Source organism: Astyanax mexicanus, chromosome 15 (assembly GCF_023375975.1).
Source record: "Astyanax mexicanus isolate ESR-SI-001 chromosome 15, AstMex3_surface, whole genome shotgun sequence".
Taxonomy (NCBI): Eukaryota; Metazoa; Chordata; class Actinopteri; order Characiformes; family Acestrorhamphidae; genus Astyanax; species Astyanax mexicanus.
The window spans coordinates 24074393-24092641 of NC_064422.1; the positions used below are offsets into that span (position 1 = coordinate 24074393).

Below are 18249 nucleotides of genomic sequence, written 5' to 3' on the forward strand. Positions count from 1 at the left end.
CCCTTGTAAAAATTTTTACTGAAAAGTAATTTTTTGACATAATAATAATGGTACAAGAACACATTTACAAGGTTATATAAGTAACAAAATAAAAAGCACATAGTACTGAAAAGGGATTGTTGACTTGTAGCATGTCATGCACAGATATATACAGAGCCCTCTACCAGAGGATTTTCTTGAAATTAAAGAATCATTTAACCAGATGAACAACTATTTAAACAATCAAACGTTTCCTTCACCTGTCATAGAACCTTTGTCTTTACTAAAGAAACTTTGAAGCACCACATATTTAGGGGTGTCTGTCCAACCAAGCTTTCCCAATGCTCAGTTTATCTGAACAACTTGCACTAAGCTTGCACTGTGCTTTCTTTGGAAACTCACCAAACAAAAAAAAAAAAACAGCACCAACAAAATGGGTTATCTGTTTCACTCACACTGTTTTCCATTAGTCATTCTTATATTGGGTGTAAAGTGGCACACCACTGAGGTGGTTAGTTGCCTCAGGCAAAGACCACTGTGCACTGCATGTAGTTTCTTGGGTATAGCCTTTTCTGGCTCTAGTCCTGGTAAAGCCTTCTTTAACACATTGACACACTTACACGTATATGTAATTGGAAAAGATCAGGAAGGCAAAGATGCCTAAATGAGAAATAAGAAGGGGAAATTGAATAATGTGGATAATGAAACAGGAGGCACAGTGACTAATAGATTATTACCACTATTTGAGACACATAATGGTACAGAATCCTTTGCTGTCACTTTCAATGACCCTAATAACCAATTACTCTAATAACACTCCTGCACTGATGCTCTAATGGGGCTCTAGCCTTGATATATGGGAGGTCTGAGCAAAATAGGTGTTTACGGGATACTAGTATGATTAAAGGGCTGAAAACTGAATATTCTCCATCATGTTTACCCAGATAAATTGTGTAATGTCATATATTTTGTGCCAACAGGGGCATTTCGGTGTGAAAACATACAAATAAACAGTTCACACTTTTTGTATATCTCGGTATTTAGAGCAACCAAAAAACACTGATATACACACTGCATGGCCAAAGGTATGTGGACACCTGGCCATCATGCCCCTCAGTACTTAGTAAGCATCTCAATCTAAAAGAAAATTATTTTACAATTATCTTGAAGCTAAAGTGGTTTGACCAGCCAGTTTGCTAGGCTGTTGCAACAGTTACTATGGTATTGCAGTTGACTGGTAACTGGTTTCTGCAGTGTGTTGCTACGTTTTTTTCCTAAAGTGTTGCTAAGTGGATGCAATGGTGTTGCTGTGGTATTACAGGTGGTCAATATCGTCGTTGTCCAATGAAAAACAAGTATCTCCATTTTTGACAATTTTTAGTTTACTACATAATTAAACAGACAATGTGTCTCTTACACCGTCCCCAAATTTCTTGATGAACAGACAAATACAAATATTTACAAATAACCTAAAATAAACACTTTTCACATTGACTTCCATTGAGAAGGTATTTCTCTCTCCTGTAAAGTTGGTGTTTTTAAGATATGTGTCTTTCATTGGACAGTGATAATATGGATTTACTACGTAGTTGCTATGGCATTTCAGGTGATTAATGTGGTTCAGGTGATTAAAGTGGTTGCCAAATTTTGGATATGTTTTGGGCATGCATCTAGATGCTGTGCCACATGGTTGAATCTGCTTCTCTCTCTCTCTCTCTCTCTCTCTCTCTCTCTTATCCCTAACCCAGTGTTCTGACCACATAACCAGTCCACCACTGCCCAGAATTTTAACATGCTTGTGTCATGAATGTAGCAGTATTCATTTTTCAGCAAATTAAGAACCAATTTCAAGAGACAAACATGTTGTACAAGAAAGTCAGTGAGAAATGCAAGAAAAAGTCAAATATGGACCTTTCAATGTGTCACATATGTCTTTTTATTTTACTATTCTATGGTAGTAGCAGCAGCAGTCACAGCGGAACTGTGTGGTTCAGTTATTTGAAGTAATTCTAACCATTTTACCACCTTACTGAGTGGGCAGGAAGTGACTTGTTGTCTTAAGACCTTTACACCCTGTGCTGGAATAGAGTGTGGTCAGACCTCAGTAGACTCCAGCGATGCTGACCAGCTGTAGCACTGCAGGGCTTCAGAGTCAATAGTTTCACTTTCTCTGACTGACAAACATCTATCTATTCCTTGGACCTTAGCTTAGCACATGCAGTTCTGCAATACTGAGACTGTTTATCTTCAACTCCTGCCTCCAGACCACATCCCTGACTGGAATGAAGGTCTGCTCACTGGACAAAAGAAAGGCTAAAATCTGCCCGCTTGGTCCATCATACACTTTTTTTGACAAATTGAAACAAATGAGCTATATTTCATGATGCACAAGTCTTACTTTTTAGCCTGAAATGATCTTTTGATCAGCTTTCGTTATTTATATTAGGGTACATTACGCTTAAGCTTTGAGAGCAATTCTGTTCTAAAAAAATTCAGGCAATTTGTTTTTCTTGTCATTGAAAAATGAATAAATTGTACCTAATGGTCTTTTGGACTAAAAATAAATGGACTCTGATTTTTGCATAGTATTGTAGATACTGGTGCTTTGTATTCCTATAATTGAGCATGTCAGCTTCCATGAATACCTGGCTGCAGCTGTTTATTGAATACTTTTATACCTTTGAGTAGGTCCGCAGTTGAATAGAACAATTTTCTTGGTTTTATATAAGAAAATAGTCTGGGCCAAAAAAACGATCTGCTTTAAAATGCCTTTTGCATAAGTTCTGTGGAGGCTTCTGGGATTAACTGTCGAAAGATGAGGACACCATAATGAGGACACAGCTTGCTTACAATTGCTTTCTACCTGTGAATCATTAAAGAAGTTCACCTTTTCTGAATAAAAAAAAAATCCTAATACTGGACTTATCCTGATAATTTGAAGTAAGGTATTCAAGTTGACAAATCTTTTTCTCATCCTGACGTTCCAATAAAAGAAACCGTGTTTAAAATGATCGTACCACATTTCTATCCTCTCTCTTGACTCAATTAGTACATGTACCATAATCCACCTTTTACAGAGGACTCTCTGTGGAGGACTCTTGTCCTTCTTCATCAACCATTAACAGTTCTCAAATTTGTCATCACCTAAGTACCAGATCAGAAATTTTGTTAACCAAATAGTGACCCTGCAAAATTGTCATTGTAAAGTAATGACAAACTGACTTTAGACATCAGTGTCAGACCTTAAGCCTTTAACATAAAAATATTTTTAAAGTCTTCTAGTGTTTTATTAACACTAGTTCGTGTACCATTGGTCAGATTGTGAATCTAAAAACAGGAAACCTAAGAAATGAAGAGCAAAAAGCAGTTTAAGGTGCACAGTATGGTGTATGGATGCACCATATACAGCCACCTACAAATGCACAAAACAGGAAAAGGCTACAGAATAATATTAAAGTGCTCAGATACCTCAGTGAGCACTGCTGGGTCGATTGTGAGGAAATGGAAGCTGCACCTGACAGCAGGGGACTTGTGAGGGAAGCCAAAGAGAGGCCAAAAATCTCTTTGAAGAAGCTACAGAGTGGCAGAGACTATTAAAGGTGCACTAGTCAGCAATATTATGAGCTCTCAATACAACCGGGCTGAATAGGAGAATGGCTAGAAGGAGTCTGTTTCTGAAGAAGAAAAAAACATTTTCTGCTTCACGGTTGCCAGAGGACACGAAATAGAACATTTTAGCCCAGTTCAAAAAGTTCTGTGTGTAACTCTGCCCATTTCCCAAAAGTAAAGCATGGTGGTGGAAGCATCATGTTGTGGGAAAGCTTTGAAAGAGAGATGGTGCAATACAGTCTGCTTCATCCTTTCCTAATCATTATCTACTTCTTCCTAGTAAGACACACATTGGATAAAAAGCAAGAATTCACTCTGGTCACAGACATTTACTCAGACACTCGCAGGGCTCTGACCTGTATGACACATGCACTTTTTGTAGATGAAAAACACAAAACCTAAACAACACAAAAGTTGGTAGCAAACAATCTAGTTAACAACCTATGGCACAATGTCTGCTGTTCAGACTGCCAACCCAAATCAGATTTGCATATCTAGATTGAATGCAGATTGATTTTCATAGTGTAGACAGCCAGAAACCACAAAAAATCCAATGTGAATCAGATTTGCAATTACAATCGGATTTGGAGAGATGTGTCTTAATCTGGATGCTCTGGCCGGACGAATCAGGTTTCAAATGTCTTTTACATCACTCACAATGCAACAAACAACAACCTCGCCAAATTTAGAGTGACAGAAGTGTCAATCTAAAAAATCTGTATGTACAGACACGCAAATCTGATCTGATCACAGTGAAACAGATCACATATCTCAACAGACCTTATTTGCCTGCATTCTGAATGTAGCCTATTTGCTAAATCCGAAAAGTGAAAATGACTGCAATGCACTCTAGCAGATGTAAAACTGTAAACGCATCAAAAAGATGCACTAGTCTACCAAATACTAGCCTGAAATGGAATCAGGGATGGACTGGTCATAGAGAGAACCAGGACAATTCCTGGTGGCCGACTAAAAAAAACAAAATGAAACACGATTCATGTATTATAAAATTAAATTATGCATAGGTCCACTTTAGAGTCAGCCGATAACTCAAAACTGCAAAACAACAATAATCTGCAATTTAATCGGCATTTAAACAGCTTTTTAGTAGGTAAATAAGAGTGTTTTTCTGGGATTAAAAGCAGCAAAACATTGCAACATGATATGTTAGATTTAATTGCCTTAACTGAGTACTGCACATACACACATCGCAATGCCGATGATAAAATATATATTGTGCATCCTTAATCCCTGGCTGGACAAGCACACTGAGCAAGAACTACACTATTTACAATTTACAGCTGAGTGTGTTACTGCATTTTCTACCTCAGTATTCAGATTGCTCTCATTGTGTCTAGAAAAAGACACTTAACAACAGAACACAGACAGAGCGTTATAAACTCCTTGAAGTGAAGCCTTTTCTTTCAGATAAATTACAAATAGAAAACTGTATTCACAATCAAAGACTAAAGAGAAAAGGAAAAAACTAAAGAGGTCTGGTCCAGGAAGAAGTCTGACAGACTCAAACCCACACCTGCTTTAAAAGACAAGTGTCTAATAGTCTGTGAGTTTTCTGAGAGTTTTGTAAAGATTTGAAAGGCAGCTCAATGCTCAATGACTCAATGCTTCAAAGCTCAGCTAAACACTGGTCCAAATCTCAGTTTAAACTGTAAATAGAACACTTAAAGATGCAGGTTTGGCAGGTCAAATGGCAGCAAAAAGTATTGCTTAGATGGTAAAATATAAAAAATAAGCTTGACTGTGCCATGCTACACTGCCAGTAGACTACTGATGGTGTTCTAAAACATTTCAGATAAGATAAGAAAAGCTAGGATAATGCTTTATCTTATCTGAAATGTAATGTATGTCTACTCAAATGTGGCTACTACTGTGGCCACTTTTATAAGACATGTGTTGTGTGTCTACTGTCTTAACGCTAAATAAAAACAAAAAAAATAATATATTAATTTATTTCAGCTTATTAAATCATACACTTGCTTAACTAAATCATCAGGATCTGTATTTCCAACTCACCTGGACTAGAAGTGCTGATGAAGTGTTTTTGTGCTGATGTATCCATTACAGTCATACATACAGAACAAGCTGATTTAAGCTTGGTCGATGGCTCTGCAACAAACAAGGTGAAATGGTCAGGTTAATCTGGAGGGGACCTCAAAATTATGAGTGTGATTAAAGGGCATCCTATAATTATCATCTTTTATTTACCAAAAAACAAATGTAAAACACTGGAAGAGTAAATATCATTGATTGTAAGATGTTTTTTCCCACTCCGTCATGCAAAATTATTTCAGGTGTTTTAAATCAGTCCACAGAGCCTTTATGAACAGCCAAGTCAAAGCTTGGTTTTTCATTTGTTAAAGTTTAACAAATGAAAAACCAAGCTGTGACTTGGCTGTTCAACAACTCTCTATTCCTTACCTTAGAGCCATTCCTTGGTGAATTTACTGAAATGTTTTGGGTCACTGAAATTTTGCACGGACTGTCTGACCAGTGTTAAAAAAAAAAAACACTGTTTCTGTCATCTTAAGGTGCAGGTAAAAGTAGTAGTGCACTATAGGCTTCTGTGGATTGGCCTAAGCTTTTGTCCTTAATGGAATTCTTTTTTCTCCTTACATTACTTTTACTTTTATACTTTAAGTAGTTTTAACATAAGTTTTTTTTTTTTTAAACCTAAGCCCCTTTTTTCAATGAGTTTATGTCAATACGTTTCACACTACATTATGTGTTTACCTTAAATATCCATTAAATGTTAGTTAAGATAACATATGTTAAGCTAAGCTAACTACATAAGTAGTAGCTTACTCTGGGTGGGTTTGAACATTTGCTTTCAGTCAGTACTAAATTGTTCATAAACGGTTGGTTCCAGAGCAGACCTGGGCATTGTACAGCCTTGTACGGCCCACAACCTGCCCTCCGACCATCTCTGACCGGCCCGCGTGAGATTTTTGCTAAATTAGAAGTCGTGCTATCCCCACCGAAACATGTGTGGGCACCTAAATTGTGTTTTACGGTAGCGGAGCTGAAGGAGCAGAGGCTCGCGCTTTTCCTGCAGAGACTGAAAATGGAACAGAAACGAGTTTTACAGCTAAATAAACATGATTTACCAGGTCTAATAAACAACTATGCACCAGAAAGACTACTGGCTATCTGTAGAACAGTGTTACATTTTGGAAATGTTTGGAGTCCTATAAAACAAACAAATCTAAAGGTTATCAAATGGTACCACAAAAGTATTGAAGACTATTGTTAACTGTTAACTGATTGTGTATGATTCCAGTAATAATTATGAAAAATAAGACAAGAGTTTGAAGTCCTATAAACATGAAAATCAAAAGATTATTATATCACACCACTAAATTCTTAAAGTTTTCTTTCTCTTGGATTCAAGATATATTTTTCACGCTATATTACTCTATCATTTTGGAGTAATGGGATACCAAACGTAGGGAAAATCTATATTCAGTTGTTCATAAAACAGATTTAATCATTTGTTTTCTGTCCTCCACATTTCCACATTAGATATTCAGCCTGACTTTAATGCACATGTTCAAAACAGGTTAGATTTCTATCACTGAACACACAAAAAAGAACTGAGGTAGAACAAACCTGCTGGTGTTTTGAAAACCACGATTTTAGTTTGAAGTTGTGTAGCTGATAGTGCTGCTAGTTCTTAACATTGTTAATGTTGCACATTATCTCCATAAATGTTTGTTAAATATTTACATAATTATGTGCTCAACATTTTCACTGCATCGCAATAATGTTTAATTTACTGTCCATTATTAAGTTAAAGCGATGTTGCTCTTTGAAAAACTTGCTATTTTATGTCAGGTTGTGGTTGTGGTGCTAGTCAACAATAGTCAACAATGCAAGTTTACAGTTTTCTAAACTAAACCATCTCATGTTTAATAAATACATATATATGTTTTAGAGGCAAAGTTTACTTTTTTATTTTTAGTAGAGACGTCTAGGTATTAGAAACTGTTTGAACTTTATTAAACACGTTTATAATTACCCATTCATATCCTAAAAGTCTCAGGCTGTACCTCCGCTCGGCTGTGTGACCGCAGCTCTACTAAGTTACAGATCAGCGCTACACTAACCGACTCCTGCCAGGCGGCTCTGCTACTAATGGATCACCGAGTGCATCGAGCTGGGGTTTGAAGTCAGTCAGGCAGAAGCAGCTGCGCGCTCAGTGCCACAACTTGGGTCCGGATTTTGACACTGTTCTGTTCAGTTCAGTGGGCTGTTTCTGCGGTGTGTGCTGGTAGTTACTGATGGCAGGAGACGAGGACATCTTTCTAAGAGCACAACAACGGACCTATAAGGGTTTGACTGAAGGTACAGCAGCTAGTCATGTCTGGTTTTAGTTTATTTTGGACGCTATAGCTTAGAAACGGTTGTTTGTGTAAGAACTAGTTAACCTATTGTAGTTAACTAACCCTAGCTAACGTCACCTGTTTACACTGTGAGTCTGCAGCCTGCATGTGGTTTAAACATGTCAGTTTAGCTTTCTGTGATTATATTTATTCACCTTTTATTTATGTCCAAATAATCGTGGTATATCCTCCTTAGGGTGTTTAAGCATTGATTAGACTGTAACCTTAGTCAAACATTAATAGATAGCTTATCAAACCATGAAAAGTCAGTGAGTTTAAACGATAAACTTAGTAAACGGACTATAAGAAAAATAGGTTAGCTAGGATAGTAATGGTGTGTTTACAGATGAAGTTCAGCTTAATTTGTTAATACTAGCTAGCTGTCCTGTAACCTTTAACGTTACTGTATTGCCTTTGTTTACTGGTATGCATTGCTTAGCTTAATCTGTGCTTGTTTCTGTAACTTTAGCACTTAGCTATTTTAATAGAGAATTATATGTACAAATTAAACATGGATCTGGCTAATATATAAAATGTTGCTCTACAACATGTACTTTAAGTATCAAACTTTATTAACAACTGGAACTAATGCAGAAATCATCTGTCAGCAGTAATTTCATCACTCATGCCCATTGAATGAACCCGATCATCTGACATTCAAAAACACCCATAAAATCCAATCTGATTGTTCACATTAAGAGACCACTTCTGTTTTGATATGTTTGAGTAATATAAACATTATTGTTTTATTCTATAAACTACAGACAACTTTTCTCCCAAATAAAAATATTGTCATTTAGAGCATTTATTTGCAGAAAATGGGAAATGGCTGAAATAACAAAAAAGATGCAGAGCTTATAGACCTCAAATAATGCAAAAAAGTTGAAATAGATATGAAAAAAAAGTTCATATCTAAGTTTTAAGAGTTCAGAAATCAATATTTGGTGAAATAACCCTATTTTTTTGTTTGTTTGTTTGTTTGTTTTTTGATACAGTATATGACTTTTAAATCTATTCCCAAACTCTCATACATCTACAACATTCTTTATGAAGGCATCTCCTTGCCTCTTTCAGTGGTGATCCACTCACTTTAGGAATTAAGATCAAAACGAACAAAATGGCTGAGGTTTAAATAAGATGGGCTCCTCTAATGTTCTTTCTTACCATGATCATATCATCTGTTTTTAAGTAACAAAAAACTCCTTACAAGAAGATTCCTATTAAGTAAACTTTACTAAATCTGTTTGGTTATACACTATATTGCCAAAAGTATTCACTCAACCATCCAAAACATTGTCAGTGATATTATATTATATCACAGTGGAAGCTACTGGGAGTAAAGCAACTCATTGTAAATGTAAAATGACAGAGCAGGGCCAAAGCAGAAGCTGAGGTCACCAACTTTCTGCAGTTATCAGAGCCAATCACTACAGAGCTTAAAAATTCATGTGGTTTTCATTTTAACTTAAGAACAGTAGAGCGTAGTCAGCTTAATGGAATGGGTTTCCATGGCCAAGCAGATTCATCCAAGCCTCACATCACCAAACGCAATGCAGGGAAGTTGATACTTTTGGCAATTTAGTGTATTGTATCAAATCTCCAGTGTTCTTAAAATGAAGATCAAATATTGATCAAAATACTGTACTATATGCAATCTCTCCTGCATGCAGTAGTTACATAAGTGCCGCACTCTTCCACCAGTTAAGCGGATTGTCTGGCATTGTGTGCAAATGATTGACAATTCTGTTTCAGTGAAATCATCCATTGTCCTTTTCACCTAATCAAAATTAACAGATTGATTAAAATTGTTTTACAGTAGTTTAATGAAATCACAACACAGACTGCATAGAATTTCTTGCAAAAGTTTGGGCACTCCCAGATGAATTCCACATTTAGTTCACTAAATTTTACACTTATTTCACACTTATTTCATTCCTAATTATATTCTAAATTTAGCATATTAAAAACTCAGTGACGGTTTTATTTACATGGCTCTCCAGGGAAACGCGCCCAAAGTGTAATTACAGTGTGTAGCAGTGGACAAATAGTGGACAAAAACACTATATAATTCAGCCTGTATTTTTCTTAAAGGATGTCTGAGACAAACACATACGTGGTCATTCTGGATGGGTAAAAACCCGTCTAGATAGGGCTTTTTTGCATACACCACATTTATTGTTATTTTTCTATCATGAGAAATAAATCAAATAAAATTATGATCAGAAATTATGATTTAGAATGTGCATAAATGTGTGTCTGTAGAGTTTATGAACTTATTTGCACTTTAAAAATCAGCAACACATGCAATTTAACTTGGGTGCCAAAGCTTTTGCACTCGACTTGACTTATAACATGAAGAAGGGAAAATTGGATCTCATCTAGTCACACTAGGGATGCAATTTAGTGAGATGTGTGAATGGAATACGGCCAAAGGATATTCAAATATGATCCGGACATGAAACACATGTTGATTCGAGGCGTAAACAAGCTCTCTCAAAAGCAATCAGACACCCATCTGCCACGTACATGACAGCACATCCAAATCTAAGTGCCAGCCTGGTGTTTGTTCAGTGTTCAAGCCTCAAGAACCACTGGTGCTGGTGCTCTTAGCCAAAAGATAACTAGACCTTAATTCATAATAATGATTACAGACAGTCGTGATATTTCATGTTGCATGTTGCTATATTGGATAAACCCTTTCAGACTTTCAGACACTTGTTATCATTATTGGTCTGCTTTTGGTATGTTATCAGACTTGTGGGAAGAGCCTGTTTAAATGCTGCACTGTGCAAGTTTTAGGTTTAAAACAGAACAGACACCCTTCTTTCTCTGTGTTCTTCAGTGGTCAGGATCCTACAGGACCACCACAGATGAGCTACTATTTGGGTGGTGGGTCATTCTCAGCACTGCAGGCACTGCACTGGCATGGTGGTAGTGTGTTAGTAGTGTGTGTTGTGCTGGTACGAGTGGATTATATACAGCAGTGTTGCTGGAGTTTTTAAACACTGTGTTCTCTCAATGTTTATTCTATTGGACCCTTTCCAAGTTGTTTGATAAATTAATAATATTTTTTTCTTTAAAACACACAACTGAAACAATCAAACATGGTTAAAGAGGAACCGGATTCTGATGGGGAATTGAAATTTGACTTAACATTGGTGCTGGCTAATGATAAAAAAAAGTCAAAATCACACTTAAAATCCAGTCGGTTTGCCAGCGAACCAGATATGTATCTAATCTAGGACCACATACAAAAGCCACTCAAACTCTGATTGACAAAGATATTGATCAAATTTTGATATGTCCACACAGCCCTGAAAAAATGATCTAATCTGTGTCACATTAAAGTAAAAAAAGTCAGGTGTGCATAAACAAATAAATGTATAAAGGTGTACCGTTTCAGTAGCAATTTCGTTAACATTACAGACAGATACAGGTCACTTATATTTATGATATCCAAATCTGATAATTCTTTATGATACTTTATGGCATCTGTGTTGCTGAAGAGGATAAAATACTCCTAAATAAGCAAATACAGAATTTGACAACCGGTATATTTTTTTTTTACTGCAGGTTAACCCTATTCATTTGATTATTAATTATTAATATTTGATGCCACGCATCGATACGATCTATCGCAATATCAATATTTTGTCCCACTTCTATGGATTAATGAGGCTGAGATCTGTTTACAATTAAACTACACAATGTCACCACAGTTATTTTAGCCTTATGTCAGCTCAAATTATGTGTTCTTTTACTGACCTATTGAAACATGAGACTGATCTTTTATAGTTTTTGAATACAAACTTCATTTCTCATGTAGTTTGTATGTATGCACATACAAACATATAAACGTCTGTATGCTGAATACTGAATTATTTTGTTTGTTTTGTGTACCCTAACTGCAGACTTCTGGAAAAGGTGGCTTATTTGGGTTTGCTCCTCTTTCCTTTTTGTCTTTTATAGCAGGTATTGGAACGCTTTCATCTTGAATTATGATTAGCTTGTGTTTGAACGCTCTATCTGCCACTTCAGATATCCCCCTGATTTATGTTTGAGGAAAGCTCTGCGTGTTTGCTGAAAGAAGCTTGTGCTTATCGCCCGTCATGGGAGCTTTGCCTGCTCTTCTCAATTCAGCTGTTTAAAACTCAACCACAACTCTTTGCTCGGTCTTTCTGACGAGTTCAGCTGTGATTCGTGCTGCGTCAGATAGAGCTAGTGATTTGTTTAAGTCCCTAGTTCACATTTTTTAGTTTGACTTTACTGTCATAATTAATATGTGTTTTATTGGCCCTAAAATTGAATGTGACACCACAAAATAGGCTAAATAAAACAAACAAAAAAAGCACAGATTCTGCAAAAGCATTCATTAATAACTGAATAAAAATCCTAGGATTTAAGTCTTAAGAGATAAAAAAAATGGACAGTACAGGCAATAACCTATAGATGACTAATAATACATATTCTATTATTAAAGGAGAAGTATACCCATGCATGCTAACAAGGAGTAGAAGCTAGTGGTCACCAATTACGGTTGCATGTAAAAGTCACACTGTACTCTGTTACTCTGAATAGTTAAGTGAGTAAATAATGACTGAAGTTAAAGAAGTTAAAGTGCGTAAATTTAGAATCTGTAGAAAATGTTAAATCTAGAGATTACTACCGTATCTACCTGGCATTACAGACAAATATGTCTTTTTATTTCCCATAGGGTTGGAATTGCAGTTAAACTGCAGATAAAATGCAGATAGTGTTGGTGCTGGTGTTAAATGTAAGCTTTTGTTAATCTCTTGAGTTTGCATTTCCAAACTGATATATATATATCTGAGAAACGGGAAATTACCAGTAAATGATACTGGCCAAAACCTAAAATCAACTTTATTAAGAAGAAAAAGAAATCTAATAACCAAAAGGGAACTGGGAGGCCAAAAATAATCATGTGAATATTACGCTCATGATTCCTGTAGATTTTTGTAACCGTGGATGAACCTTTTTGAGTACATTTATTTTAACAGAAATAAAAGCAATCTAAGGGTAAATCTGGGTAAAACTTGTTCTGCTACACGAAGCACATGCACCCAAACACCCTGCCTCAAAACATCTTTTGCCTTGAGCTTCTGTGTCCTCTATTGCTAAATGTCTATCATTATTTGTAAGTCACTTTGGATAAAAGAGTCAATTGTAATATAATGTAATTAAAGGAGTCAGATTCTGGTAGGAAGGTTGAATTCAGCATAGCACCTGAAAAGGCAACTCTAACAAACTAACAACACGGCATCATCTGACACCACACTTCTACAAAGTTCTTTAGTGCAGTCATTAAAACCAAAACCATGTGAAACCAAAACTAACCAAATCAAATGTATACAGTATAACAAAAACATGAGTATTGGTTTAGACTTTGTTGTGGACGTTCATGTATAAAAACACCCTTAAAGTTTGTGGGACCTTTTACAAGAGGAAAGTCTTGTAATTTTTTTTATTTTGGTTACACATTACACATTATTGTCCTATCTGAAATCTAAAACTCTGAAATCTGAAGTGTGATGTGATCTGAAGTTTGTCTTTACATTGTCTCAACATTTTTAATGAATTGGACAGTAAAAAAGCATTTTGCATTATTTTGCACTTTCATCGAAAGCAAAACTTCAACACTATAAAAAATATCAACGCTAATAGATGAGGCTGAATTACAACAAGCTGAACAGGCTGATATAGAGGTAAACGTGCACAATGATATTAGAATTGTATCAATTTCGACCGATAATTTTCTTTTATTTATTTTTTATTTATTTATTTTTAGAATTATCAGCATCAGGCCGATTCCTAGATTTGGCCGATATTTCAAACCGATACTAGATGGTGTTTTTATTGTATGCCGGAAAGGGACGAAGTGAAGCACCCAACACTGACCGCGCTATTTTAAAATATATTGATTTTAGCTCATTTTTAATAGTTTTAATAGATGTACTGTTTTACTTGATTTGTTCATTTAAAAAGAGGGTTAAAAGGTTTAAAGCTATGGCCAGTCTATGTAAAAAACAGTTTGCTAAATGAATGTGAATCCAGAAAAAAAGTGAAATTATAAAAATGTGAAATAATGAACTGATGTTCGAGATAAACTGTATTCTGCAGATGCAGTTTAATGTGGTATATTGCCCAGAAAATAACTACAGTTATAATTAAATGCCATCTATGCCGTAAGCTCTGTGTTAAATTGCACAGAAATATGCACTAGTCCTTCTTGTTGCATTAACATTCATGCTCATGCCTGAGCAATAAGAGAGAGAACGATCTTCCATAGTTTATTGTAACACCTTTTGAGGTAGAGCTGGGCGATATGTTTTTTTTTTTTTTATCCGATTTATAAATAAAGATGAAAATAAAGATGATTTTAAAAAAAGGTTAAAAAATAGTTTTTATTTATTTAGTTTTCACTTAAAGGTCCCCTTTGTGGTAAAAGTGCAACCAGAAACAAGCAAAGGTACAAGTTTAGGTACTGACACAATGCACCCTCAAACTCAAAAAATAAATAGAAAGAAATAAAATGGTGCCCTTTTTGATAAAAACTTACAAAATAGAAAACAAGTACAATTTAATATGCTATTAAGTAAAGAGTTTTCCCCATTGGGCTTGAATTGCAAAACAAAGCTTTTAAATAAGTACCAGTGTTCTATAAAATGAGATGATCTTTTCTCATGAATATACAAAAATCATAAACTGTAGTGCATACAGAAGCTGGTACATGGTTGGAAGATGTGTGATTTTCATAAAAACACATCGTCCTTAACTGTAAATTCGAATGAATCGATAAAATTGATTAATCGCCCAGCTCTTTTTTGAGGAATTAGATTTTTTCCTGTGTATAATTTAAGACCTAATCCCCAAAGGGATTATTTTCTCATGGGGTCCCGTCCGGAGGCACATCTCTGAGTTCCGTCACCTCGTGTTTAATAAAATAGCTGTTTGTTCACTGCTACTCACCATAATTACACTTTGGGTGCGCATTTCCACGAAGATTCACGTAAACACAACAACGATTTGAAATGGAGGAGCTACTGAACACAATGTCATGCAACTGAGAAAGCCAGAAAACTCACTGGTCATCCTGTTTTTTCATTTACAGTCTGGATGCAAGAGATGTATCACTAAATAGAAGTGATAAATCTCTTGCATTCCCTCCAGATAGGGCTTAATTTGAATTAAAGTGTGCCAGTGTGGTGTTTGGTGTAGCTCTTGTAAAAGAGCAGGCCAAAATTGTGATAGATTGCTTTTAAGGTCATTTCTATTTTAATAGCATGATTTCACATAGTCAATAGTGCTGTCAGGGCTAAAACAGTGAAGCTGTTAATAGCTCGTTCTGATGTGGAGCATTATTCACGTCCTTTTATCTGTCTGCGTGTCCTTCAAAGAACGCTTCTCCTTCTACTTACTTAATGATGATAGCAAAGAGCAGAGTCAGGAACTTGTTATTGCGTTCCCAGTAGGAAGGCTCTCTTTTTTTGTTGTTGTTCTTCTTCTCTTCGCCCAAGTTAGGATGGACTATTACCATAAATTCATTCGGGAAGAGGATAAGGATGCACATAGATTGTGTGTGTGTGTGTGTGTGTGTGTGTGAGAGAGTGTGTGATTGGAGAAACACACACTCAAGTTGTAAGGTCGAGGAGGAGGGTGTGCACCACAAGCCCCGCGAGGCGGAAGCTGCAGCTCTACTCATGTTAGTGTTTCCTCCAACACAAGAGATGATGCATCTTTCATTTGCATTTCCCAACCGGGGGAATGTTTTCCTTGGCACAGCAGCCGCGTCCTTCATGAGCTTTCCCTGCCCCACTTCTGATAGGTCGCAGAGTAAAAGAGCCCCGATGAAGATGGAGGGTTTTGATGAATATTTCAGAATGATCTGATTGTAAGTGTCTTACGTAATGTTAGATTATGTAAAACAATTTGTCATGCTAGCATCAACATCCATAAATGCAGGATTAATTATTGAGGTCCTTTGTTGACTAGCAGTGCAGCGCAGCAGCGGATACTGGGGATGTAGAATGCGTTGTTTGTTAAATGGTATAGCAGTTTAGCAGGGCTTTGCGATTCTCAGAGCTTAAACACACTAATAAACTAATAATAAGTGGGGTAACCATAAACAAATTTTACTGTTTTGTTTGTTTGCTCGCTTTAAGCATCCTTAAAATCCAGGTTTATCCAGTTTATCTTGATCATGATCATTTTGGTCAAAGTAACTCAACCCCAGTAATTCAACAGGTCACATATAGGATCACCTGTGTTTTAAAGTAGCAGTCTTGTATAATTTTGTTTCCAAACTGAAAGCAGAACATTTCTAAATGGACAAGAGATAAAATATTGTATTTAATGATACCAGTGTGCTGGAACAATCCTCCCTGCTAAGCCCAATATATTCATTCTAAAAACTGGGGTGTTGATTTGCTCTTCGCCGGAGTTCTTCTGGCCACATAACACGTCTTTACATACTTACGTCACACGTACAGCCTCTAAAAGAGGATCCGGCTCAGTTTTAATGAACACGAGAAGCTGGTGGAGCAATGGAGACTTCAGAAGGGAAACTTAGACCTCAGTAGCTCCTTCACCTATAGTAAAACCAAAGAAATGAAGGAGTGAAGTTTCTGACTGAGTGCTCTCTCTCTCTCTCTCTCTCTCTATCTTCCTTTCTCCCTCTCTCTCTCTCTCCCTCTCTCTCTGTCCCTCCCTCTCTCTCTCTGTCTCTCTTTCCCTCTCTCTCTCTCTCTTTCTCTTTCTCTCTCTCTGAATGAACATAACCTGGAATCAGATTCATCCGCTCTAAAAGGAGACCACATCACACCTGCCAAGTTTAAAATGATTCTCCTGTTGTATAGCTCCCCCACATGTAGTTAATACAGTCTATAGTGCAGAGATGAAAAAATTAATCGGTTATGTATCGTTTTGGCAAATTTTCTGATATGGTACCATAATTTAACCAATCTGTTCATATTTAATGGTTACAGAAAGCTGTAGTTACTTGTTCAACTGCTATAAAGAATTACACAGCTTTTTCCGGATTCAATGTGCTATTCCACTCAGTCTATTTTTTACTGTATTTGACTCAACCTCACGTTTGTAGGATGTATAAAACGAACATGTTAGTACAGTTAAAGACATCTAACAACTGCTAACTGGATTCCCCTATTGAGAGTGGTATCACCACTCAGCCCTGTACAATGAGTGCTAGTACAGCAATACAGTAGAGCCATCGGTATCCTCCCCAAAAACACTGATCAGTAGATATCTACTGTAGTGTTTTAGTTTTAGTTATAAGTGGTTATACATTTTATAAGTGTAAATAAAAAGATAAAAAGAACCATTTGGCTAGACAGTTGAGACAGGTGCACCAACAAAAGCAGGGTAAACTTTAATACCCTTGATTTCAGAAGAAAAAAAAATACACCACGATGCGTTGGTACCTAACGTAAATATAAAGGAATGAAAATCTACAATTTAGTACTATAATGTACCGTTTTTGTCAGTGTATTAGTAAAATAAAAACAAATATCTTTGCTTTCAACACGTAAAAAAACATTTTATGGTTAATAAAGGTTATAATTTATTTTTAACCTTAGAATGTTCAATTTGGTGTGTTTAATGTCTTTTAATTCAACTTGAATGTCCTTCTTGATTACCTGGCCAGTAGTTACTTTAAAGTACTCCACGCTATTTTGCTACTCAGGGACTACTTTGAAGTAATGTAATGTATAGTAAAATGATCTAATTTTTCTCTAACACTTGGGCATTAGCTATTCTTTTTCTCTTGGCTTTCAGCATGTTTTTTCCAGTTAAAAAGCATGAAGAATTGCTAATGGATTCAGTAATGAAAAATGCATACAAAAATAGAAACAAGCAAATTTACAACTGAACCAGATCATTCTTGTCAGGGGAGAAGAATAACATCTATGATTTCTTTGCTTAACATGAATATTTAATTCGTTTTCGAGCAATAATGGCTTTATTAAGAGTTTATGCAGTAATCCATCTCATTAGGAAATAACTAGAGCATACGGGTAAGATTTTCTGTCTCAACTGGAGGTTTAAATGGCACATACAATGGCTCCACAGTGGCAAAGTTGGTCTAGAGAGGGTAGTCTGCAGAGACACCCAGTTAACATTTGTTTGATATACAGCTCTGGAAAATGTTTCTCTGATTCTCTGCCATTTATAGGTATATGTTTGAGTAAAATTAATATTGTTTTTATTTTATAAACTGAGGACA

At 36.1% G+C, this 18249-nt stretch overlaps 2 protein-coding genes across 2 annotated transcripts in view; one reads left to right on the forward strand and one right to left on the reverse strand.

The window, feature by feature from the left end:
• The window catches only part of shisa9a (shisa family member 9a), a 71055-nt gene extending 65340 nt beyond the window's left edge, over positions 1–5715 (reverse strand). The window contains exon 1 of the mRNA XM_049464884.1: positions 5623–5715. The gene's annotated coding sequence lies outside the window, so the exon portion shown is untranslated. The remainder of the gene's footprint in view (positions 1–5622) is intronic.
• Positions 5716–7785: 2070 nt separating this feature from the next.
• Positions 7786–18249, forward strand: part of cpped1 (calcineurin-like phosphoesterase domain containing 1) — a 41567-nt gene continuing 31103 nt past the window's right edge. The window contains exon 1 of the mRNA XM_049464886.1: positions 7786–7950. Coding sequence (XP_049320843.1) covers positions 7887–7950 — 64 coding nt within the window. The 5' untranslated portion in view covers positions 7786–7886. The remainder of the gene's footprint in view (positions 7951–18249) is intronic.